Source organism: Polypterus senegalus, chromosome 4 (genome assembly GCF_016835505.1).
Source record: "Polypterus senegalus isolate Bchr_013 chromosome 4, ASM1683550v1, whole genome shotgun sequence".
In the NCBI taxonomy this organism is placed as follows: Eukaryota; Metazoa; Chordata; class Cladistia; order Polypteriformes; family Polypteridae; genus Polypterus; species Polypterus senegalus.
This window is the reverse complement of record NC_053157.1, coordinates 240,153,674-240,178,931: the sequence shown is the minus strand read 5'-3', so window position 1 is coordinate 240,178,931 and position 25,258 is coordinate 240,153,674. Positions and strand designations below refer to the sequence as shown.

The following is a 25,258-nucleotide window of genomic DNA, read 5'->3' as shown; positions in this document are numbered from 1 at the left end:
TTTCTTTTGGAATCAGGTTAGATGTTGAGGTTTGATTAAACCTCAAAAGGGAGGAATGTAGAAGGAAAATCTTTAATTAGCATAAGAGAATAGCAAATTAACATATAGAGCCATAAAAAGTAATTAAAAGCTTCTAAAACATTAGATTAAGCATAAATTAGAATATTAAAGCAAATATGATAGGGCTAACAATATTTAACTAAAAATCAGTTATATTGCATTATTTTATAGGCTTACATTAAAATTTCCAAAGTAAAGAAAAGAACAGCTAATTGATACACCGGAGACCAGTTTTGGACAGGATAAGAGTTTGAGAACACCTGAGATTCAAGGCTAGGAAGAGATAACATAGAGAAGAGGCCTCTGAAACCAGCTGGGTTGCTGAATCAGCGGAAAGGCTTTTACTGTAAGCAGGGTCACGCTGACCTAATGCATGAAGAGAAAATCTTAGTAAATGCAGGCATTAGCAAAAATTTTATAAGGATATATTAGCAATTAACTTTAGTGTAGAAATTAAGAGAAATCAAGCATGCCAAGCAATGATCAAATGAAAGCACATATTATACTTCTTTTTAATTAAAGCTTAAGCTTCAGGTCACTATAGTAAAAAAGTTTGGAAAGCTTAAGAGAGGAAAACCCATATATGGAAATGAAGCCTTGGCCAGTTAGAGAAAATGGAACAGCATAGAAAGATTACAAATTCCATAAGGGGGCCAGTAATAGGAAAGTAAGGAGATAATAAGGGTTCCCATGGAAACTCAAGGTCTGGTCAGACAGGAGTAAAAAAGGGAGTCAGAGGGGAGGTTGGGAGGAAACCATCCACCCAGTCTTAGACCAATCAAAACAAGCCGAGCTGACACCAAGAGGAATAATGAACAGTAAACCAGGTGCAGAATGAGCTAATTGAATGAGCCAACATGATAAGAAATTGTTATAAAAACTTCAATTGCTGTAAAGTTCAGGGCTCAATCTCATTCGGCCGAATTGGGTTCAGTCCGTGTGGTTGATTTGTTGCAATAAAGCCTTAAAACTCTGTCTGTCTATCTCGAGTCTTAATAGCCTTTATTTTTAGGTAAAAAGCCTTCTAATAATGAATTTTTCGCCACAACAGACTTTTTTACCTTTCTCTCAGTTTACCTCTCTGTCAAGATGGTCATGTAACCTGTGTGTGTGTGTGTGTGTGCGAGACCAATCAATCAATCAATCAACATTTATTTATATAGCACATATTCATACAAAAAAATGTAGCTCAAAGTGCTTTACAAAATGAATAGAAAAATAGAAGACACAATAAAAAATAAACATAAGTCAACATTAATTAACATAGAATAAGAGTAAGGTCCGATGGCCAGGGTGGACAGAAAAAACAAAAAACTCCAAAAGCTGGAGAAAAAAAATTAAATCTGTAGGGATTCCAGACCACGAGACCGCCCAGTCCCCTCTGAGCAATCTACCTAACATAAGTCAAACAGTCCTCTTTTGTATTTAGGGTTTTCATGGAAGGACCTGATGATGATGGTCACGTAGACTTCTGGCTTTCAGTCCATCAATGTTGGAGCATCATGATGCTTTGAGTAGGTGGTGGTGGCGCAGGCCACAAAGAAACCGGAAAAAGAAACAGAAGAGAGAGTTGGGGTCAGTACGGATTTTGGAGCCACTATGAATATGAATGAGACCATCAGTTATGTTGTCTGTTAGGCTTTCTCTGAATTTACTGTCTTAATCTTCTTTATTTATTTATTTGGTTTTTACAATGCTATATACTGTATACCCAGCCATTCTTTCTTATATTCTGTAAGTGCCTTGAGCATGGGAAAGGCGCTATATAAATAAAATGTATTATTATTATTATTATTATTATTATTATTATTATTATTATTATTATTATTATTATAACTTCACGGACATCGATGTGCAGTGAAAGGACTGTAACCTTCAATAATCAGCTCTTAACCCCAATATACAGTAGCTCAGACTAGGTAGATATCAGAATGTGTTTTATTTTAACGTTATTGTCCAAAGTATTACTGAGCTCTAATAAATCTAAATGCCATTAAGTGCTTATATGTTTGATGTGCCAGCCTAAGAGCCTGCCCAGTACTCACACTGGCAAAGGCCCTGCCTGCAGTTTGTTTGTCTTCTGTCAGTGAGCGGCTCAGCACCGGCGTTCACAAAACAAGATCTGCCTTTGAAAAGGCTGGCAGGCCAGGGCCCTTCTGCTGACATAAATGGTGTCCTTTAAAAGTTATCTCTAACTTCTCTACACTTTTCATAGCTAATAGCACTAAAGCTAATAATAAAGCATATTAATCCCTAATCAAAATTCTCAACATTATACACCTTAATAAAAGGAGAAGTGTCTCTGTGTATCTGCATGTTAATTCGGTTCATATGTTTCTCTTATTCCAATAGATGGCACAACACAAACATTTGTCGTAATAAAATTAATGGCATTTGTCACTCCAGCAAATGGTACATCACAAATACTAACACTGCTTTGACAAACCCAACACCAAATGGTGTGTAACAGAGACATCATGTTAAATTTATCATTCTAACAGATGGCACATCTCAAACATTAATATGGCTTTTGCAAATCCCATACTAAATTGTATATAACAGAAACATACACATTGTATTTGTCATTTCAACATTCTGTACATTATATTACTACAAATGTTTGTAATTTGCCATCTGTTTATTAATACATGAATTACACTCCAATAGGTGGTGCTCTGTATATCATCAGAGGTGACTGTGCAGAGGGTGCAGACCTATAAATACGCTGTGCTGGCGAGGCAGCATAAAGATGAAGGATGCCTCACGCCTGGACAAACTGGTGAAGAAGGCAGGCTGTATTGTAGGAGTAAAGTTGGACAGTTTGACATCTGTAGCAGAGCAATGGGCGCAGAGCAGGCTCCTGTCAATCATGGAGAATCCACTGCATCCACTGAACAGTGTCATCTCCAGACAGAGGAGCAGCTTCAGTGACAGACTGAGGAGATCCCCACACTATGCGACTCTTCAATTCCACCCAGGGGAGTAAATGCTAACATTACTCAAAGTTATATTTGCTTTTACATGCATTTTTATTATTATTTAATTTAATATTATGTTTTTATCAGTATACTGCTGCTGGATTATGTGAATTTCCCCTTGGGATTAATAAAGTATCTATCTATCTATCTATCTATCTATCTATCTATCTATCTATCTATCTATCTATCTATCTATCTATCTATCTATCTATCTATCTATCTATCTGATAACACTGAGGTCCACGCTGATAACTTATATTTCATCCCAGATTATTAAATGCCACATTCCTTTGACATTTCTATACTTTGACTTTATTTCTTGAGTGACTGAAGTAAATATTAGGGCAACAGATGTTGGAAATGACTACGTTTTTGCCCAGGGTGTTATCAACACTGAGAGGTTGAGCTTGAATGGTAATAATAATAATTCTTTACATTTTTATTATTCTGTTCTCACAACTCAAAGCTCTTCTACACAGTGAGTGGGGAGCAACTTCAACCACCACTAATCTGCAGCATCCACCTGATAATGTGAGGGCAGCCATTTCTGTGCCAGTAGGCTCACCACACATGAGCTATTAGAAGGTGAAGTGGTGAGAGAAACAGTTAGCTAATGAGAGACAGGGGAGGATTAGGGGGACATAATGACAAGGCCTTGGAGGGCAATTTAGCAAAGATATCTTTATGGAGGACACACAGGGATCTTTAATAACCACAGAGAGTCAGGACTTCAGTTTGACACCTCATCTGAAGGACAGCACCATTTATACAGCACAGTGTCCTCATCACTGCACTGGGGCATTGGAATCCACATTCAGACCACCGGGTAAGCCCCCTATTGGCCTCACCAACACCTCTTCCTGCAGACACCCAAGCTTTTCCTAGATGGTCTCTAATCCAAGTACTGGCCAGGCCTGAATATGCTTAGGTTGAGGTAGATGAACTGATCTGAAGTGCATGTGGTGTGTCTGCTGGCTACAGAAGAGCAAGCGCGGCAGAAGTAAGACCCCCTTGGTTGGGAACTGGCATAAAACCAAATGTTATACGAGTCTTCATGTGTCTCAGAGACATCTGTACATTTCTTAGTGCTGGTTACAGCGAGTCCCAGTGTGGGGCACTGAGAAGTGACAGGCTGGAGGGGTCACTCTTATATAGTTAAGTGAATGAGTCTGAGGTGGGCTATTATAGAGGAACTGGCATCAGGGCATCACTTATATCCAATTGTGTGACTAGGATCTGTGTGTGTTAATCGTAGGGTGCAGGAGTAGACGAGCCTGTTCAACAGACTTGATTACGTCTCACAAATCCTGAGATAAAACGACTTGAATAACCAAGAAAATCTAAAAAACTGTGAAGGAGCCGAGAGCGAGGCCTGCTGTGTGTTACGTGTCTGTCTGTCTGTCTGTCTGTCTGTCTGTCTGTCTGTCTGTCTGCATGTCTCTCTCTGTGTGTCTGTCTGTCTGTCTGTCTATTATTAGTTTTTAAGATGTTTTCATGTTTCTACTATTCTTGTGTTTATTAATGTGTTATATTATTGTGTTTCTTAAACTGAGTGGGCTTTAGTTGGGGTCTTTACTGAATAATCTGATAAATTCCTGGCATGGACAAAGAAAACACAAAAATTCATTATTGATAAGAAGGAGATGAGAACTTATTATGGGATGGATCATTTGTTTAATAAAGAGGACTAATATGGAGTCTGATGTGGACTTCAGTGTGTAATAAATGAATAAGAAATACTGACATGAATGACACTTTAGCAGACCCCCTGTGACAGGTCATCTCTTCTGTCACTTGGTGGTCTTCACTCTCTGAGCTCCTGTCTCACATTAACTGTTCACCCTCAGTGTCTCCTCAGATGTTCTCTCTGTGAGCTCTCAGCTTTCTCTTTAAATCTCCTCCTCCTCCTCACTGAGCTCAGACCAACTTTCACTTTTGTTTCTTCACAAGTCACTTCCTTGTTTCACTGACTGATTCTCTCTGCCTGCCTCTCCTCACACTGATGATGGCTGAAGCCCAGCTGTGTGGATTACAGGACGAGTTCACCTGCTCGGTGTGTCTGGACACCCTGACTGACCCCGTCACCATCCCCTGTGGACATAATTTCTGCTTGAAGTGCCTCACGGACTGCTGGAAAAAGAGCCAAGAGAGCAACTGTCCTCAGTGTAGAGAAAACTTCACTACGAGGCCTGCTCTGCGAAGAAATAATCTGCTGAATGAAGTCATCAAGAAATTGAAGAAGACGACTCTCAGTTCTCCTTCTCCTCAGAATTATGCCGGCCCTGGAGACGTGGAGTGTGACTTCTGTAATGGGAAGAAGTTCAGAGCGGTGAAGTCCTGTCTCACCTGCATGGCCTCCTACTGTCAGACTCACCTGCAGCCTCACTATGAAGGAGACGCCCTGAAGCACCACAAGCTGGCTGATCCTGATAGAAATCTGAAGGAGAAACTCTGTGAGAAACATCAGAAAAGTCTGGAGATATTCTGTAAAACTGATGAAACCTGTATCTGCTTGATGTGTGTGGTGACTGGACATAAAAATCATGAAATGGTTGAGCTGGAGATGGAAAGAGAAGAAAAGCAGGTGAGTGAAGTTTAGTGTTTAATGGAAACTGTTTGAATAACTTTGAGTTAAGGAATTTGTACATTTAATGTGACAGAGAAATCTATTCATCTACAGTAAAACTTGATTATCTGTCACTTGATTAACTGTCAGGACTAAATAACAAAAACCCAACCTTCTTCACGCCAGCGTCTCTCGATTACTACTGCGAGTTCTGCACATTGGAACAACAGAAATCTCAGTGTCCGTTACGTACCTTCAGCTTTAAGAGCGGTTTGTAGCTTTTCTCTTTTGTTATAATTAAACTAAACTACTATACATTGTTATGGCCTATCAACATATGTGTGTGCTGTTTGAACTTATTAAACGTTTACGAAACAGCAACAGCTCTTCAAGTATTGCTTCAGTGATGGAGTAGGAAGGCCAGCAGTGAACGAGATACAGTGGGATGCTGAAATAATTGAAAAATGTGTTGAAAATGGAAACCAGTGACGGTAACGTTATTCTGTATTAATGTTAATGGTTTTCTGCATCGTAATGTTCTTTATATATTCTGTTATTTCAGGTTGTGTTAATATATTGTGGTGTGCAGGCAGCTTGTGATGCTCTTTAAGGGGGCAGAAAGGGCTGAAAGTTGTAAGTGATGGGACTGGCTGAGGGGCTTCTTTTCTGTGAGGGGCAGACAGGAGAAGTGAGGAGAGAAGGGAAGGTGTGGAGCAGGGAGTCAGGAGACAATAAGCAGGAGTGTTTGTGGGATCAGAAATACACAACGAGTGGCAGGAGATAAACTGATCGGTAGGGAAAGCTTTCTTTGATTGTTTAGGAGGTGAGCTCTGTAAGCCAAATAACAGATTGTAAGACGGGACACCGCTTGTTAGGGAATGAAGACTCCATGTAAAACGTAGAAAACTCCAGGACCTCTGATTTGTATTTGCTTATTACGCTGGTCATTACAATCTATACTAATAAAAGGCAAAGCCCTCACTGACTCATCACTAATTCTCCAACTTCCTGTTTAGGTAGAAGGCTGAAATTTAGCAGGCTCGTTCCTTACAGCTTACTTACAAAAGTTGGGCAGGTTTCATTTCGAAATTCTACATGCACTTACAGAAGTGACTTTGTGACGCTGCCACCAAATACTCACAGAAAAATCCACAAGTTAACACACACGCTGTCTTTACAGTTTCTCCACACTGAATCCTCCAGGCACTACTTACAAAAGGTTACTTTGACAATCATGTTACGTTATTTTTAAAATTTTTCCTTTTCTTAGCGCAAGCACAGCTGAGAAGCTTCGATGCATATGTTAAAAAAATCACACATTTAATCACACTTTGTAATACTAGGGGAATTTCTGTCAATGCATGATTTCCTGGTACACCGATTACATTGATCAGCGCTTCCCGATTCATTTTAGCCTCGCACACCCTTGGTTTGAGAAGAAGTATGAAAAAATATGAGCTTAACACAGAAATACAGATCACCAATTGAAGCTTTATTAATAATCAATTCGCCATCAATAATTGTTTTGGTAAAGCCATACTCAGTGTAATCCTCCTTCCATTTTATAATTTTTCCGCGACTAGCCATGATTAAATGAATGGTAAAAACGTAAGAGCGAAGCGACAGTGACTTATTCAGGCAGGCAGGCGACGGCTCAATAGCTCGAATTTGGATATAAGTAGGTTCTATTTAGTCGACAGAAATATCTTTGGCAGGAATGGAAGTTGAATTTAGTCTTTAAATTTCTATGGTAAAGAAAAAGTTATGCAATGATGACTAAATTTAACTATATAAAGTCAAAAGTTTTATATATAAAGTCATTCCCGAATATATAAAGTCAAACCTTGATTATATAAAGTCAGTGTCGGAATAAATAAAGTCAAAACTTGAATATATAAAGTCAAAACCTGAGTATATAAAGAAGCATTGGAATATTTCTGAATATATAAAGTAAGCGCTGGAATATATAAAGTCAAAACTTAAATATATAAAGTCAGCACTTTTATTCTAGTTTGGACATTATATATTCCGACAGTGACATTATATATTCAAGTTTTGACTTTATATATTCTGATGCCGACTTTATATATTCACAAAATCAATGTATTTGCCTGTTTGACACTTCATAGTATATGTGTGTGTGTATATATGTACACATGTATGTACTCGTATGTGTATATATATATATATATATATATATATATATATATATATATATATATATATATATATATATATATATATATATATGCCAGCAACACTCATGACAATGACAAAACAATTACATTGTCAATCATGTTACGTTATTATTAAAATGTTTTTCCTTTTCTTTTACTTCTCCATTGCCAAGCGGGTATTTTGCTATATATATATATATATATATATATATATATATATATATATATATATATATATATATATATATATATATATATAAAAATACTAGCAAAATACCCGCGCTTCACAGCAGCGAAGTACTGCCTTAAAATTTTTATTAAGAATAAAATTAAACCTTTTTAAACTGAGGAAAAATATACCAATAATTATTTGTTAAGGATCTCTCTGTATACTACATTGTCAGTTCGGCCCTCCGGTTGTAATATGACCAAGCTGTGCGCTGAGCTTACTCTTGAGCATGTAACGTACAGTTGGCCATGTGAACAGTAATCTTGTTTCAAATCTCACAGCTTGGATTGCTGCTGTCATAATCGGTTTGAGTTTCATGGTTTGTTTCAATTACGTCAGTATTTTTAGGACTTGTGTTGAAGAGACATTCGGCATCTGTCAAGCGTTGTAAGTATACAACTGGTTTCATCGATAACTTCACATCCAGCTTTTGAGAGTTGAAACATTCATAAACATCAAAGTGTCCACTATTGAAATCGTCACCTGTGAATCTAAGATGTTTAAGAGGCATTGGCGGTTGTCGAAAGGTGTAAACTATTTGGCCATTTCGGTACACTTGAAAGCGACAACTGAACAATTCAGCGGCAGCCATCAACTCACATGCAGATGCATAGGTGAAGGGCTTAAGCATTTCACTCTTCTAGTGCTCCTGTGTAGTCTAATTATCTCCTGTACCATCATCAGTCCACACCTTGAACCTGTCCCAGTCATTCAATACATAAGACACAATGTTCCTCCGGATATCAAGAGTGAGCCTGAGATGGCCGTGCAATATGTAACAGAGAGAATGGAAAAGATAGGCGCCATCTCTGGTCATGGAAACCACTCGGTAAGTGACAGTTCTTTGATCGATGGTGATCACCTCGATAGAAATATGTTAATGGGGATACGGTTGAAATGATAAAGGAAATGAGTACCTGAACAATGTAAAGTAAGTCTAAAATACCTACACAATAACTATAATCGTAATAAATGAACAATAAAACAGCGGAGAAGCCGTCGATTAAATAAAAAGGCTGTAGTTATCAGCAGGGAGACGTGAATCCCCTGGCGAAGCAAGGAAGGGAATGTAGAGACCGGAGTGACGGACAGCCTTATATAGGCAGGCAGCCAACAACATGGGAGGTGTTGGGATGGGGGACCCAATGCCGCCTCACGGTGACTGAGCTGCAGGCTATGGACATATATATTTACGTAAGTAGGATTCAGTTAGCGTTGGGAACCCGCGTACCAAATTCTTGAAGATGGGCCCATAAGTAACAAAGACTGTTGAAAAGTTCAATATGGCGGCCGACAGTGGCATCATACCACCGAAATAAGTACCAAATTTCAGCCTTCTACCTACATGGGAATTTGGAGAATTAGTGACGTTGGAAAGTTCAATATGGCGGCTGACAGTGGCGTCATACCACCGAAATAAGTACGTACATTGGTTTCGGTTAGCGCAGGTAAGCCGCCTACCAAATTCCGTGAAGATGGGGCCATAAATAAGAAAGTTCAACATGGCGGACGTTGTTGACCGTTATGACCGTTACGCGTAGAATTTCAAAATGAAACCTGCTTAATTTTTGTAAGTAAGCTGTAAGGAATGAGCCTGCGAAATTTCAGCCTTCTACCTACATGGGAAGTTGGAAAATTAGTGACGTTTGAAAGTTCAATATGGCGGCCGACAGTGGCATCATATCATCGAAATAAGTACGTACATCGGTTTCGGTTAGCGCAGGGAAGCCGCCTACCAAATTTCGTTAAGATGGGGCCATAAATAAGAAAGTTCAACATGGCGGACGTTGAGAACCGTTATCGACCGTTACGTGTAAAATTTCGAAATGAAACTTGCTTAACTTTTGTAAGTAAGCTGTAAGGAATAAGCCTGCCAAATTTCAGCCTTCTACCTACAATGGAAGTTGGAGAATTAGTGATGAGTGAGTGAGTGAGTGAGTGAGTGAGTGAGTGAGTGAGTGAGTGAGTGAGGGCTTTGCCTTTTATTAGTATAGATAGATATGAGAACAACACTCATATCAATGACAAAACAATTACATTAACAATCATGTTACGTTATTTTTAAAATTTTTCCTTTTCTTTTTTATAACTTCTTTAACACACTACTTCTCCGCTGCGAAGCGCGGGTATTCTGCTAGTATTATATGAATTAATTCATTTTGATAATACTCTATTATATTTTGTTAATATAGTTTTTTACGACCGTTCGCTAAATTAATTTACTGTATGTCATTTTTAAAGTAGCTGCTCTGCTATCCGTCTTTTCTCTTATCCGTCACAGCCTCGGTCCTCAACCCTGACTGATAATCGAGGTTTTACTGGACCTTATAAACCTGATGTTTCAAGCTCAGAGCATTGGCTGCTGGAGTCCATCCTGGTGAGACTGATGCAAGTCATGAAACAGCTCAGGATGAGATCCCCAAGATGGCCCACAAACAACTGAGTTCTCTATTCACAGCCAGCTGAGTTTCTTTCTGCTCTGATCAGTTTCTCTTTTGAGTTTCTAAGGCAGTGGGAGGCCAACTATAGCCTGCTGTCTAGAAATGTCCCACCAAATGTATGATTATGACAAAGACTCTGAGCTTTCATATTTGGTAAAACCCTAACAAGTCTAGCAGGAGTGTAAAGAACTTACTAGAAGTGCCAGTCTGACCATCTAAGCCAAATTTCAAATCCCCCATCACTACTACACAACCTCAATGTACAGTAAGTTCAGATGAAGACACTTAACTTCAGTCCACCATTTGGTGTTTCTTCAAATAAAGGACTAGTGTCACATCGGCTCTGCCAGGTCTCAGTAAGTGACACAAATGTGGCCGAGTACTTAGTGGAATATTAAAAGAGCTCGGCTCACAGGTGAACACACGTTTAGAAACCAACATCTCAAACAACAATGAAGTCTATAAAGTGGCCTGATATTTTTCAGTTTAATATGAATCCGGTCACTAATATCGGTATCTAATTTTTGATCTCTTTATGTTTCTATTGTTAGGCTATCACTTGATTTGGATTGATTTACATAAATCAGTTGTTCAGATGTCCCTGATAGCAGACATGTAATTGTAGGACAGACTGGCACTGCTTGGTCAGAAGTCTTTTTCTTAAGCTGCCACCGTCTTCCCCTCTTTTATAGACTCGTAACTTCAGCTCAGACGTCAGTTCACTTCACCAGGACTCTCCTTGACAGTTTTGGGTCTCATCTGATCAGTCTGATCAACCACAGCAAATGACACCCAGCAATGTCTCAGTATGTCACTCTTTATCACTTTGTGACTGAAGAAGGAGCCAAAACTCAACTTGATGGACAACACTTAGCAGGAATTAGCAGTAAAAAAGGTTGGATTTCTGTTCATCGAAGACACCTACAGCAGCAAGTCCACTCCGTCCTTTATAACCCTTTGTAAGCACTAGAACTCTGATCTCTGCCCCGGATTATCTTCTGCCCTGTAGTAAGATCCTTATTGTGGCCATCACAAAGGCTAAATGATCTGTTCTGCTCCAAAGGGTAACGGAGTGCCAGATGGTAAGAGCTGAACACTACTTTAATGGAGCTGAATGTGGGTGTCTCATTCAGTCCTGACTTGATAAAGGAAAGCAAGGTGCACAAGTAAGAGAGACCACCTATAAAATCTGTAGAATTACTGAAGGAGGACATCAACCAGCAGTTGTACATTTTTTTGCCACTAAAAGATAACCAGCAAGTATGAAACCTCAAAGACTTTTAACTGCAGAACAACTCACAGTCATAGGAGACAAGGACAAGAGAGAGAAAAGAATCTGTTAGAAGAAAGACAAAGCAAACTGAATGTTCTTATATGTGTGACAGAGGAAGCTCTCCATGGAAACAACAATCTGGACAAAGCGTCACCACCACCTGAGTGACCATAAACCAAGTCAGGAGATCACCTGCTCGGAGTCTGAGAACTTCTGACTGTGACTCGGTAGTTAAGATAAAGCCAGGGGTTGAATTCTGGGAGTTGACATCACCATAACTGTGTGAAGGAGAAGGCTTAGCTGTTGTGAGGGTCTCTTCAGAAATTCAGTAAGAAATCTAAAGTGGACTTGAATCAGTTCAGAGCAGCGTCTCACACACACAGAGGAGCTGTAAGAGAGTGTAGACAACCTGTGAGGAAAACCAAACTGCCATCACAGTGCTGACTCGAGAAACTTAATAAGTAACTAAGAACTGAAGGAGAACTGAGACGAGAAAATTTAAAAGCTGGTTCTGAATGAATGATGTGTCCTGGGATATTTGTGGGATAAAAAATATGAGAAATAAAATCACAAGTAATGTGTCTTTCCTATAAATGCAAGAGAAATAACCAACTAAGGTAACAGAGACTCATGTTTGGTGTTGTGTGTTGATGTTGTCTGTCTTTATACACTTGAATACGTACATCTTTAGGTGTCTTTATATTAGAAATACATTTTATTTTTCCACTGTGACTCTTCCCTGGTAGAGTTTGCATGTTCTCATTGTGCTTATGGAAGATAAAAAATGTATGTATTAGCAGTATTTGCATAAATGGACATAAAAGTAATTAACAGCTTCAAAAGCATTAGATTAAGCATAAATTAGAATGACAAGCTAATAATAAGAATTGTCAAGCAAATGGTTAAATACAGACATAAGTTATATTGCATTTTCTAGTTAAAGCCTGATTGAAAATTACCAATATTGGGAAAGGAAGGATAGAACAGGAATAGAATGACATGTAGAAACTACCCCAGGAGATTAAAAACAAAGGAGAATAAGAGCACCTGTTGAGTGATACTAATAACAAAATGTAGAAGAAATGGTCAGGATAGGTGCGTGAGAAACCAGCTGGAATAGTAGCTGGAATAAGAGTGCACAAATATGGAAGAAGGAACTTCTGCCCAGCCAAGGCCAATAAAATTGAACAAAACAGAAAGTAAAAATGGACAACAGACAGTGAAAATACCGTAGGCCAGCTACTGGGGAAGTCAGGAGATAATAATGGTTCTCATGAAAACTCGAGGTATCGGCTGGGCAGGTGCAGAGGGGAGTCAGAGAATAACAGCAAATGAGCTAATGTGAGCGAGGTCGGAATGAAATGAAATGACTACAACAACAACATTTATTTATATAGCACTTTTTCATACAAAAAATGTAGCTCAAAGTGTTTTACATAAAGAAGAATAGAAAAATAAAAGACACAGTAAGAAAAATAAGTAAGACACACTGAGACACTCCTTGTGTGATTTTTGGATATACAAGACAAGAGAAATTGTGTTCTTTGCAGTGTGAGGTGCGCAGAGTGAAGAGTAAAGCAGACAGGCCTGTTCCTTGTGCTGCTCCAGTGTTGCTCACACAGTTCTTGAGTCTGCCTGACAGATAGTCCATCATCAGGACACCACAGGCTCACCCACCTGCACATCTCTGAGCTGACCCCTTAACAGGGATGGCTGGGTTGGTCTTGAAGGCTCTGGTGAAACCAAAACATATAAACATAATAAACATTTCTTGATTATAAGAGACGAGATGTGATCTTTCTGAAGAGAATTTTTGGAAGTTCACAGAGACGGATTCAAGATCCGCGAGATGGAGACTTTGGCCATTTCGAAAGTCAACAAAAATTAAAGTAAAGATCGCATTCACACTGACAAACGGAAATTATTACTCAGTAAAATAACAGAACAGCGAGAAGAGATTGAATATATTGTTTGGATTGAAACTTTAAGTCAGAGACTTGTAGATAGTCTAATTCGTGTTGCCATCAGGGAGAAGTAGTGTGTCTTCCCAATGAAGAGGTCTCTCCACGAGAATTAAAAGATTTGTGGTTTGGTGAAAGTGAAATCCACGTACGCGGTCACCCTTGGGTCACAGAGTAGCACAGATACACAGGAGATTTTAGAGACAAACGTTGTTCATACACTTCAAACAAACACAAGTCTCTTTCAGGAGTGAATTAAGCTCCATGTGTAGTCGGAGGGTACAGTTCTGTCTCTCAGTTAGAAGAATAGAAAATCTTCCTGTTCATAGGGGTGCACCTCGGGAGCGGGACCACCACAGGAGCAGAGGATGTATGGAGGAGAAGCGAGACAAGGCAGTGAGACAAAAGGACAGGTGCTGTACAGGCTTTTAAATGGTTGAAGTGTCACACGAACCAAACCTGGGGGTGAGTGAGCGAAGTGAGAAGGAGGCGTAGCTCACTAGTTTTTTTAAAAATAATAATTCATCACCTAAGCAAAACACCTGAGGTAAGTAATATATTAAAATATAATTTCTGAGTTTTAGAATTCCTTTTACTTGCCTTCTTCCTGAATTCAACAGAATCATTTGAGTATTTCAGTATCTTACTTGACTCCAGAAAATGAAAACGGCAGACAACGTCCTTACATGTCTGACTCAGGATATCAAATGGCCTTGCAGATCCTATCATTGCTGACATGACGTGTTTTAAGTCTTCCTGGCCTTTCACCAGTTTCTTTACTTTACACTCCAGTTTGTTTTTATTATTTTTGGTGTTGTGTGAACTTCACATTTCAAGAATTATCTCACACACCAGTGTGCCTTCAAATTGTCTTCTGCATTTGACGTTCTCTTCAAGCCCAAACTCAATCTTACATCAATTAAATTAAACCTTTCTTTTAATCTTTATTGTCATTCCTGTTTGTTAAATCAAATCTGAGTCGTTTCATGAAATGTCAAACAAATGTGTTGTGAAAATATCAGGAGTCAGAAAGAGAAGAAGAAATCACAAAGTGAACGTGAATTCTGATCTGACCACGCATGTCCTCTTGTGTGTCCAAACAGAAACATCTGGGGGCAACACTGAGTGACATCAAGAGGAAACTTGAGGAGAGAGAGAAGACACTGAAGGAGACGAGGAGGGCGATGGACAAGATGAAGGTGAGTGGAATAGGAAGACAACACTTCATATCAAACAGGGGGGAGAAATAAATGAGAACTTGAAGAGCAGCAGAGCTTCACTGGTGATGATGAGTAGGGACACGAGAAGAGAGAGTTAGAGAAGATGTGTTGTGGTGTCCTTCCTGGCCTTTCACTGTTGACAGAATCCCAGGTGTTATTCAGTGGAGACTCAGACAGCATCACCCTAACGTCCACTGATATTCCATCATCTACTTAAAGGAGACTTAACTCTACTGACAGAAACTCGACAGAAGGTCGACGCTGATGTTCTGAATGAGATCAGCAGGCACAATGTCCATTAATGGTCTAAGTTGTTTTTATTTTTAAAATATCATTGCATACAATCAAGTTCAACTTATACAACAAATGACTTTCAAAGTCAAACTAAAAAATAATAAAAAATCAGAAAGTTAAAACAGAAATCTAAACAAACAAAAAAATTTAAAACTACCAAACAGTATTTACGCTGCAGCTAAGAAAAAGAGTGAAGAGCAGAGAACTGGGCCAAAATTCCTGATAATTTAAATAGATAGATAAAAAAATAAATTAATAAAAAGGCAGAATTTCCTTTTCCCTTGCTATGTATGCTTATTTTAAAGTTTTATTAATTAGCTCTTGTCATATTTTACAAAGGTTTTGAACAGATCTTCTAAGTGAGAATTTGTTTTTTTTAAATGTCAAACATCAGTGATCCAGTGACTTATCACAGATGGGCTGGGGGTCTTTAAGTTCAGCAGGACAAGTCCACGAGCTCACAATGTGGTCAAGGCAGTTACAGTCAATGTGTCCTCCTCCACTTTAGGCCCTTCTGGTAGCCCACCAACCACAGCTGTTAGTGAGTTAGGAGTGATTGTGACGCCCTGGCTGTCTGATAAAACATTCAAACATTTTGGCCCTAAATGATGTTACTTTGTTGTCCTCCCAAAACATGTGGCCCAGTTAGGCTGGATATCGATTCCCACACTTGCACGTTCGATTCTTCCCAATTTTAAATGAGATAAATGTGATCGATGAAAGAGTCGAAGTCAGATGGTTGAATTCTTCGCACATATGGAGCTGGAGTGTATTCTATGCATGATTGACTTTCACTCCTTTTCCCTTAAAGGGGAGATTCTTTGAAATGTTTTTATATTGTACTGGTGGTCTGATCCATCCTCTTATAATTGTTCATTTAGAACTGGACACATGTGACAATGACAACTGGATCCTTCCATCTCTACTCCAGCCAGGAGACTATCCGCCCAACTAGGGAGGTTTTCCACATGTGCATCATAAGGCAAAACACCATATGAGACTCTCTGTATCTGGAGTAAAGCTTCATCTAAATTCCCTAATAATAAATCTCATGTTATCATTTCTTCCTCATTCTAGTGGCTGGTTATGAGGTGACCTTTTAGATCTTCTCATCCTCACCTATCGTAGAGTTATGTGATTCACTGTCCAGATGTGCAAAGTTCTGAAAACAGCAGAACACCTCCAGCTTTGGGGTTGATGATCCTGGACAGCAGGCACCTTTTACCTCACATTTACTTCCTACATAGTAACACACAGCCAGGTGTCATCATATAAGTATGAGTCATAGTTACAATAGCAAATTCATCTATACTAATAAAAGGCAAAACCCTCACTGACTGACTGACTGACTCATCACTAATTCTCCAACTTCCCGTGTAGGTAGAAGGCTGAAATTTGGCAGGCTTATTCCTTACAGCTTACTTACAAAAGTTGGGCAGGTTTCATTTTGAAATTCTACGTGTAATGGTCATAACTGGAACCTATTTTTATCCATATACTGTAATAGACTGCAGCTCGATGGCCATGGGAGGCGGAGTTGCGTGTCACATCATCACGCCTCCCACATAATCACGTGAACTGACTCTGAACGCATTACACAGAAAACAAGGAAGAGCTCCAAAGAGCACTGAAGAAAAAACGCATGCAAGCATATTCATAAGTGCAGCTACTGTGGAAACAAAGCACGGTGTAAACCGTAAGTTTAAATTAAGTTTATGGACACGCTCCCGCTATCGTTTGTCATGCCTACGACGAATACCATATTTGCAAGATACAAGTTTAATGAGAAGACACGAGGTATAAACAAGACTTTGGATCACTTTGTAATGGAGTTTAAATTGCTGTAGCGAGAAACTTTTAAGTGCCGGGTCTTAGCTAACATTAAATAAAGCCATGGACATCGTAACATCACACGAGAGAGAAGCTCACGTGAACTGACTGAATGCAGTACGAGTGATCACTTCCATGCATCAAACCTGTTCAAAAAACGCATTACACAATTGACAAGGTAGGAAAAGAATATGCTCCGAGCTGAGCTCCACAGCTAACGCGGTCTTGTGGAAGCAACTTCGTCACGCTGCCACCAAATACTCAGAGAAAAATCCACAAGTTAATACACATACTGTCTCTAGAGTTTCTCCACACTCTGAATGTATTTCTTGTATCCCCATTATACCCTCTGATCTCCCATTTCAATTCAAATGCCTCCAATTTCCAGTGAGGCTCTACTTTGTGATGACAAGTAATAAGTCTCAGGGACAGACCCTACAAAAGGTTGCCATTAATTTCAGGCAAGATTGCTTTTCTCAAAACTATACGTTGCATTCTCAAGAGTGAGCTTGCGCAGCTTCGTCATATTACAACCGGAGTGCTGAACTGACAACGTGGTATATAAAGAGAACTATAACAATCATAATAAATGAACAATAAAACAGCGGAGAACCCGTGGATTAAAAAAAAAGGCTGCTTCCTTGGTGAGGCAAGGAAAAAGGATGGCCTTATATGTCGTTCGTTTATAAAACAGCGGAGAGCCTTATATGAGCAGGCAGTCAGTTAAAGAGGGGAATCAAAAAATTACTATAATCGTAATAAATGAACAAAAAATAGCGGAGAAGCCACGGATTAAAGAAAGGAAATGGGTACCTGAACAGTAAAGTAAGTCTCAAATAGCTACACAATAACTATAACAATCGTAGTAAACGAACAATAAAACAGTACAGAACCGCCAAAGAAAGGAGATAGGACGGCCTTATATGGTATACTGTGTTTCATAGACATTATGGAGATTCTCTTCTTGATTTACACTCCACACATGGTGGTTGCTACATAACTCAGCTTGCCGTAGCTTTCTTTCTTTTGTATGGTTGATGATGATCATGATGATGGTGATGAAGAATCAAAGGCTCATAGGATTTCCTCACAAGTCACACTTATGAGATGCAGACCTTCAATTGTATAATCATATTAAAGTGCTTTCTCCCTACATGTGTTAGTCTTTACATTTAATTTCATTTCATTAAGTTTGTCTCGGAACCATAAAAAGCCCAACGCCTTGTTTTGTGTGCCAAGTCAATTCTGGACCCTCCTGCCCCCTCAATCTCTTTATCTTGACTCTCCGCTCATGGAGTCCTGTGTGAAAAGCTCATTGATAGTTAAGGTTGATAATCTCTGATGCTCCACTACACTCCACCAAATATTCTCCTAAATAACCAACAAGTCAATGACAGACGTTCTCACCATCTAAACCCACGCTGACTGCCCACCACACTGATCCTTCATTCAGAAGAGACCCCTCTTATCAGCATTACTTACTTTTAAATGTCTCCTTTCTGAAATCTCGTCCCCTCTTCTCTCCTGATTCAGACTTTCTCTTCTTGCTGTGTCCTTTCCGGCTGATGGAGACTCGCTGAGCTTCACTGTCACCGCTGATTTCTCATCTGAGGACCGGAGAAAGGATCTGTCAGATCTGACAAAGAGTATGGAGAAGATCAGCCAGGGGGACTTCATGACAAGGACTTCATCAGGTATAGCGTCTGGTGACATTGTGTTTGTTTTTGAAGTCTATTAGGAGGACCAGAGTGACAATAAGAGGACACTGAAGAAGGCCTGCTCTTTAACATTTATCTGCCAACCTTTGCGGTTTATTATTTCTACTATATAGTGCCTTTCACAGTCATTAGCTGAGTGATAACAAACTCTCTAAATAATCAGCTGTGCTCCCCAAATCAAGCGTTAATGGTGGAGTGGCAGAGAGAAGATACTCTCAAATAAAAGACAAATGAGAGCCTGAGAGCATCAAGGAAAAGATTCAAAGATCTGATGAGACAAACATTGAACTCTTTATACAGAAGACCAAGCAGGATGTCTGCAGAGGACCAGGTGCTACTCACGACCTGCCTAATGCCATCTCCAGAGTGAAGATGGTGGTGACAACATCAGGCTATGGAGACAGAGTGACAGGTCAGAACAGAGGGGAGGAGAAGTGCAGTCAAATATAAAGAGGACATTAAAGAAAACTTGTGACCTCAAACTGGGCGATGGATCAACATCATGAAGACTACAGCCAAGACAACACTGGAGTGGCTTTGTGACATGTCTGAGTGTCCTTGACTGACAAGACTGAGACCCCACAGAACAGGAGACATCTGAAGATGGCAGTTCACAGAAGCTTACCTTGAAATCTGACGGAGTTTGAGAGGATCTGCCAGGAAGAAAGGGATCAGCTGTCCAAATCCAGGAGTGTAAAGCTTGAAGTGACACTTAATCATGAAGACCACCAAAGGGGCTTCCACAAAGACCTGATTTGTCTGAATACTTCTAGGAAGGAGAAGTTTCAGTTTTGATTTGTAATAAATGTGCAGACCTTCCTGAAGGCCTGCGCTCACTTTGTCATTATGGGTTACTGAGTGTAGACTGATGAGCACAAAAGGCGCTGTACAAAATTCCCTGCTTTATGCTGAACCTCGGCAAGACACGCCCCACAAGACTACTGCGCATGCACAGCGTTTTGTTCCTGAATTGTAACGCGCTCACAGTCTCTTCCTGCTTGTTTGCGTTTTTCAAGTTACAGTTTGCTGTTACCTTTTGTAATTGTGTGTTGTGCTTTACTGACAAAGTAAGTCTTTTCCTTTTTTTGCAGCTTTCACTGTAACTTAACATCTTAGTTAAAGTTGCAACTTATGTTGACGGTCAGTTCAAGTATAGAGAAGCGCTATTATGGCTATGTTTGCTGTTTGCGAATGAACATATTGATAAGTCTGTGCACTGTTGACCTTAGGGGAGAGATGCGCTGTATTTTACTTTATTCCAGGATGTTAAAATGTGTTAATTCTTACAGTATTAAACGTAAAGTTTTTTTTGTTTTTTTTTGTAAACGAATGCCGTCTTGTATGGGGGAATATTTCGAACAAAATTAAATAAATAAATCAATAAATCAATGCGCAAATAAATACAAGTACTGTGAAAAGCGAGCATAAATGTGTTACGAAATATGTTTTTTGTTGCTTATTTATTTATTTAATTTTGTCCGTAACATTCCTCCAAACCATCATGAAATACGACTTGAAATAAAACTGTCACTTTCACTCGTCAAAGTTGAGAAGGTGTGCTCTAACACCCCCTCTAGTTATTGATTTGGTGAATCGGTAGCACAAGAATTAATTAGAAAAATGTTTACTTCTGCCGATGAGATGGATTCTGCCGAAGATATTACATATTTCTGAGAGAGAATTGAAGATTTATCGGAAGAAATTGAAATGTTGTTACAATGTTTGCCACTGATCAGAGTTGTAAAGTTATTTGAAAAAGTAGCTGCGAATCTGCACCTGACTTTATACTCGTAAAACAAGGGTCAGATACTCAGTTCAGAATATTAGTTGGCGCTGCTTTGGGCATTCCATGTCAAAGTACCTAAACTAATAGAGCCGGTGCAGCTTACCGTATATCAAACTGGCTCATTCGCCTTGTGATCGTCTTCTCCGATACACCATATAGATCTGCAATCGGTCGTACTTTTAAACCACAATACGTAATATCTTCGGCAGAATCCATTTCTTCGACAGTAGTAAACATTTTTCTATTTCTTGTGCTGTCAATTCACAAATCAATAACTAGAAGGTGTGTTAGAGCGACCCTCACAACTTTGACGAGTGAAAGTGACAGTTTTATTTCAAGTCGTATTTGATGATGGTTTGTAGTAATGTTACCGACAAAATTAAATAAATAAATAAATGAATAAATAAGCAATAAAAAACATATTTCGTGACAGATTTATTTATTGAGGCTCTAATTTCATGTCACATTTATTTATTTTTTTCACATTTCACTGTAGTTTTATTTATTTATTTATATATTGTTTTATTTATTTATTTAGTTTTGTCCGAAATATTCCTCCATAGTCTTGGACGTTACGCTGATCCTTTTATTCTGGTTAATAGTGCCACCTACTGGTTTGATTAAACAATACGTAAAGTTGAGTGATGTTTAACTTTGCTCTTCCTGAATACTGTGTAACTTTGACATTTAATTAGTTATGTTCATATATGTATTTCATTTGTATTTGTGCACTTATTGTATTCATTTATTTCTGTTTAGATACCACACATACACTTACGTACACAAATCTATCAAAGTACTTGAAGCGAGCTGGTGAAGGGTGTTATCTACTCTCTGGTGTAGCTGCGGTTCTTTTTATATGAAGAATTAGGCCAGCAAGTGTACAATCAGCACAGTGACGTACAACTGTCTCTCACAGGCACATTAATCCATTTAAAATTAAATCAACAACATGGTAAAGTGTTCAGAAAGTGAGGGAGTCTCAATACTCTCTGACTCCCCGTATATTTATTATTAATATGAATATTCAAATCGACATTTGGCCTAATTTGCCAGCCCTTGTATATTTTATAAATGTTTTATTTGAACTCCTCTGCATTTGTAATTCGTGTTTAAGAACTAAACTAAGCTCCCACAATGCCATCTTCACAGTTTCCATTCTTCTTCTCTTTTCTTTTTATTTTCAGCTCATGAAGCTCCAGTTTTCGCCCTCCAGCCTCCTGAACCTCAGAGCAGAGACGACTTTTTAAAATGTGAGTTTGTGCTTTGACTGAATGGATCATCACAATAAAAATCATTGAAGTTTTAATAGAGCAGGACAGGCTTAGGATATGAAAGTCTGAGTGTTGTGTGACTGAGGGGCTGAGAGTGATGGGGGTCCTGTGACTGGTGCATTATGGGATAGAGAGACTCAGGCAGGGAATCACCAAAGCTGTCTGTTGAACCCGAGGTGAAGACTTCAAGACTTCCTCCACAGAGCTTCATATTCTCAAGATGTTTGATGGTCCACAAGACTGTAGCCCACCTACCTGATGAGACCACCAGAGTAAAGTTGACCTCAGATTAAACAGATGGTGAGGAATGGAAGAGAAAATGCAGTGTGGTGTGGTGGTGAAGACTTTGGAGTTTAAACCCTGAGGTTGTGGGTTCAAATCCCACTACTGACACCACTGTGTGACCTCAGCAAGTCACTTCACCTGCCTGGGCTCTGATTGGACAAAGAAAAGAAAAGGAAACAATGGAATCTGAGATGATGGGAGTCACCTTGGATAAGAATGACAGTCAAATAATAAAAAGAGATGACAGGAAACACACTAAAGAAAGAAAGTGAGAGACAATGACAGATGGGAAAGGTACTATATAATAGATGGATAGATAGATAGATAGATAGATAGATAGATAGATAGATAGATAGATAGATAGATAGATAGATAGATAGATAGATAGATAGATAGATTAAAAATAGTAAATGCTGACTGCAGCTTTTTTTAAAATAATTTATGTGGTTGTTAAGTGTGTCAGTTGATTGATTTTAAATTAAAGAGGTGGACTGTGACAATAAAACATGTCATTTAATAAAGCCAGCGGTCAGTGTGGACAGTCCATCAGAACTCTGACCTCAATGGTGACCTTATGTTGTTTATCATAATTTCTGACGACTGAGATGACTTTCAAATGACTGACTTGCCTGCCTTTCTCTTTGTTGTCTGTTGTTGTATTTTTATGATTTAATTTTTAATTCCCACAGATTCTGTCCAATCAGATGAGCTCTTTACTATTAGTGTTTCGTCAGCGCAGCTCCTGATTGGTTCTTGTTAATTGTCTGTGTTGTGCTCCGCCCCCAGTCCCGTTACACACTCCCAGATTTCCTCACTCGTTTTCTTTTCTCTCCTTTCAGACTTCTGTCCCCTCACACTGGACATCAACACGGCACACAGAAAACTCCGTTTGTCTGAAGGGAACAAGAAGGTGACATGGCAGGGAAAAGTGACTAAATATCCTGATCATCCTGACAGGTTTGACTTTTGGCACCAAGTTCTGTTCAGAGAAGCTCTGACTGGGACTCGCTGTTACTGGGAGGTGGAGTGCAGTGGAGACCTCTTGAGGATTGGAGTCGCATATAAAGGACAGAGAAGGAAAGGAGGGGTATGGGAGTGCGTCCTTGGAAACAACGACAAGTCCTGGTGTTTGCTGTGTTCTCATTCCCAGTACTCTGTGATTCACAATTACCAGCAGACTGTAATCAGCGCCCCCCACAGCCCCAGAATAGGTGTGTATCTGGACTGGCCTGCTGGCTCTCTGTCATTTTATAGCGTCTCACACACAATGACCCTCCTGCACAGGTTCAACACCTCCTTCACTGAGCCCCTCTATCCAGGGTTTTATGTTGGTCCTAACTGCAGTGTAACAATCAGCCATTTGACACCATGTGACCACTGACCAGTACCCTCCACCGGTCACTTGATGTCCCCACAAACTCAGGTGTCTTTGTGTTTGCAGTTTGGGGTCAAAATTAATTTTCCACTATAGGTGGGGGTGCAGCACCTCTGTGACTGAATTTTTGGAGGGTCTCCATTATTATTGGGAGGGTCTCCATTATTATTGGGTCTGAGTAGCCAATCAGGTGTGTGTATCATAGTGAGGGGCGGTGACACCTCAGACCTACAAATACCAGTCTGACCAGCAGGGGTCACTGTTGATTCACAGCCACATGTCCTTCAGGCTGACACCCCAACTGCTGTGTCCTCTGAGTGTCACTGAATGTCACCTGTCAGTCAGTCTATATAGCGTCTTTCAGTTGTGCTGCTCCAGCAGAACCACATGCCTGTCTCAGTATCCAGAGCCTCATTCCAGTGACTATTTAGGAGCACAGAGTGACAGAAGTGACTGGAGTGCTGGCCTCTGAACAGACATTGTCTGCCCCTCTATTAGTTACTGAGGTGGTCTGTCACCTCTGAATGAATTCACTGTGAATGTCTAAAGACGAGGACTCACCGCTCAGTCACATGTCGGCCATATTGATGGAGTTTGGTGTTTTACTGAGTCACTTGGTGTCACGTTAGACATTAAACTGCACCTCCTCCTTGTTGTTCCCACTGTCACCCAACCTCAAGGAGACGAGTCAGCTGACTGACTTCACCTTCACTGTCGGTGTTCAAAGTGACAGTTAGATGTGACACTTGCGGACACTTTTATCTTTCCACTGACACTCACATTCCCAGAATTCATTTACAATTCCCTCAGGACCCCTTAAGGAGGGTGTGTCACCTGACATCAGTGTGTGTGAAGAAGCCAATGAAGGCCCAGGCTGACAGCCCCCCACTGTGTATTACAGGCCTCACCAGCAGATGGCGACTATGACTTCTAAATCTGTCATCATCATGGAGCCTGAGGGGTTAAAAGGAAGAGGAGAAGGTGAATAAAGAGTGAGGGGTGAAGATGATAGAGGAGAGAGTCAGGGTGATAAAGGGTGAGATGAGTGACCTGAGACAGAGTGAGTCAGATGAGTGTGTCACTTGTGTGTTTGTCAGTTTTGTTCCTCCCTCTAATTTTCTCCTCTGTGACTTGTCACACACTGATGGCCGTCCTGTCATCACAGATTGTATTCCTCGTTGATCAAATCCGTTTCTCGATGTGTGACTGACGTCTGATTCTTTAAGCACTCGCTCATCAGACAGGTTGTCACCGGATGAGCTCTTCACTGCTGACCTAAGCCCTGCTGCCCTCTTCTGTCTCCTGTCACCTCGGCCATTGCTTCAGTCCCCGCTGTGTGACCTCATAAAGCCACTGGTCTGTCTGGTTACTCAGGTCCTCGTCACAGCTGCACACTGGCAGTCATTTAAAATCTACAGCCTGACAGCCATGTTGTCCTGTCGTCTGATGTTTGTGTTGGTTGAGGTCGTCTCCTGCTGACCTCGGGGGCTTTTAGAGCTCAGGATTAATGAAATGGAAATGTCAGTCAGCAGGGTGGGCAGGTGGGCACATTCAGGGCAAAATATCATTTAAAAGTCGATGAGCACACTGGACACATCGCCAGTCACTGATAATCGACTCCACGTCAGCTCCTGTGGCCCTCATCATGTGCTGTCAACTCAGACGCTGGTCATGTGACTTGCACCTTAGTGACATTCCTGGGACTTTCAGGGCTGTGACATCAGCTGATTCTTCTGGAGCCAAACTGCTCCCTCTTGTGGCCTCTCTGCATATTAAACACACGAGAAGTTA

At 40.0% G+C, this 25,258-nt stretch overlaps 1 protein-coding gene and 1 long non-coding RNA gene across 2 annotated transcripts; both read left to right on the top strand.

Annotated features, from left to right (window-relative positions):
• Window positions 1-5,043: 5,043 nt before the first annotated feature.
• LOC120528945 (tripartite motif-containing protein 16-like) lies at window positions 5,044-24,401 on the top strand. Its single transcript, XM_039753020.1, has 5 exons — window positions 5,044-5,622; window positions 14,789-14,810; window positions 18,642-18,723; window positions 22,972-23,419; window positions 24,369-24,401. Exons 1-5 carry the CDS (start codon window positions 5,044-5,046, stop codon window positions 24,399-24,401), a joined length of 1,164 nt encoding a protein of 387 aa, XP_039608954.1.
• On the top strand, window positions 14,843-21,757 carry LOC120528334. The gene is made up of 3 exons (XR_005633488.1): window positions 14,843-14,884; window positions 18,563-18,723; window positions 21,721-21,757. It is a non-coding gene; the product is annotated as an uncharacterized LOC120528334 (long non-coding RNA).
• Window positions 24,402-25,258: the final 857 nt, after the last annotated feature.

Coding starts and splice junctions, on each gene's coding strand:
- LOC120528945 (XM_039753020.1), top strand. CDS start 5,044: ATGGCTGAAGCCCAGCTGTGTGGATTACAGGACGAGTTCACCTGCTCG. Junction 5,623..14,788: donor TGGAAAGAGAAGAAAAGCAG/GTGAGTGAAGTT, acceptor GTGTCCAAACAG/AAACATCTGGGGGCAACACT. Junction 14,811..18,641: donor ACATCTGGGGGCAACACTGA/GTGACATCAAGA, acceptor TTCTCATCTGAG/GACCGGAGAAAGGATCTGTC.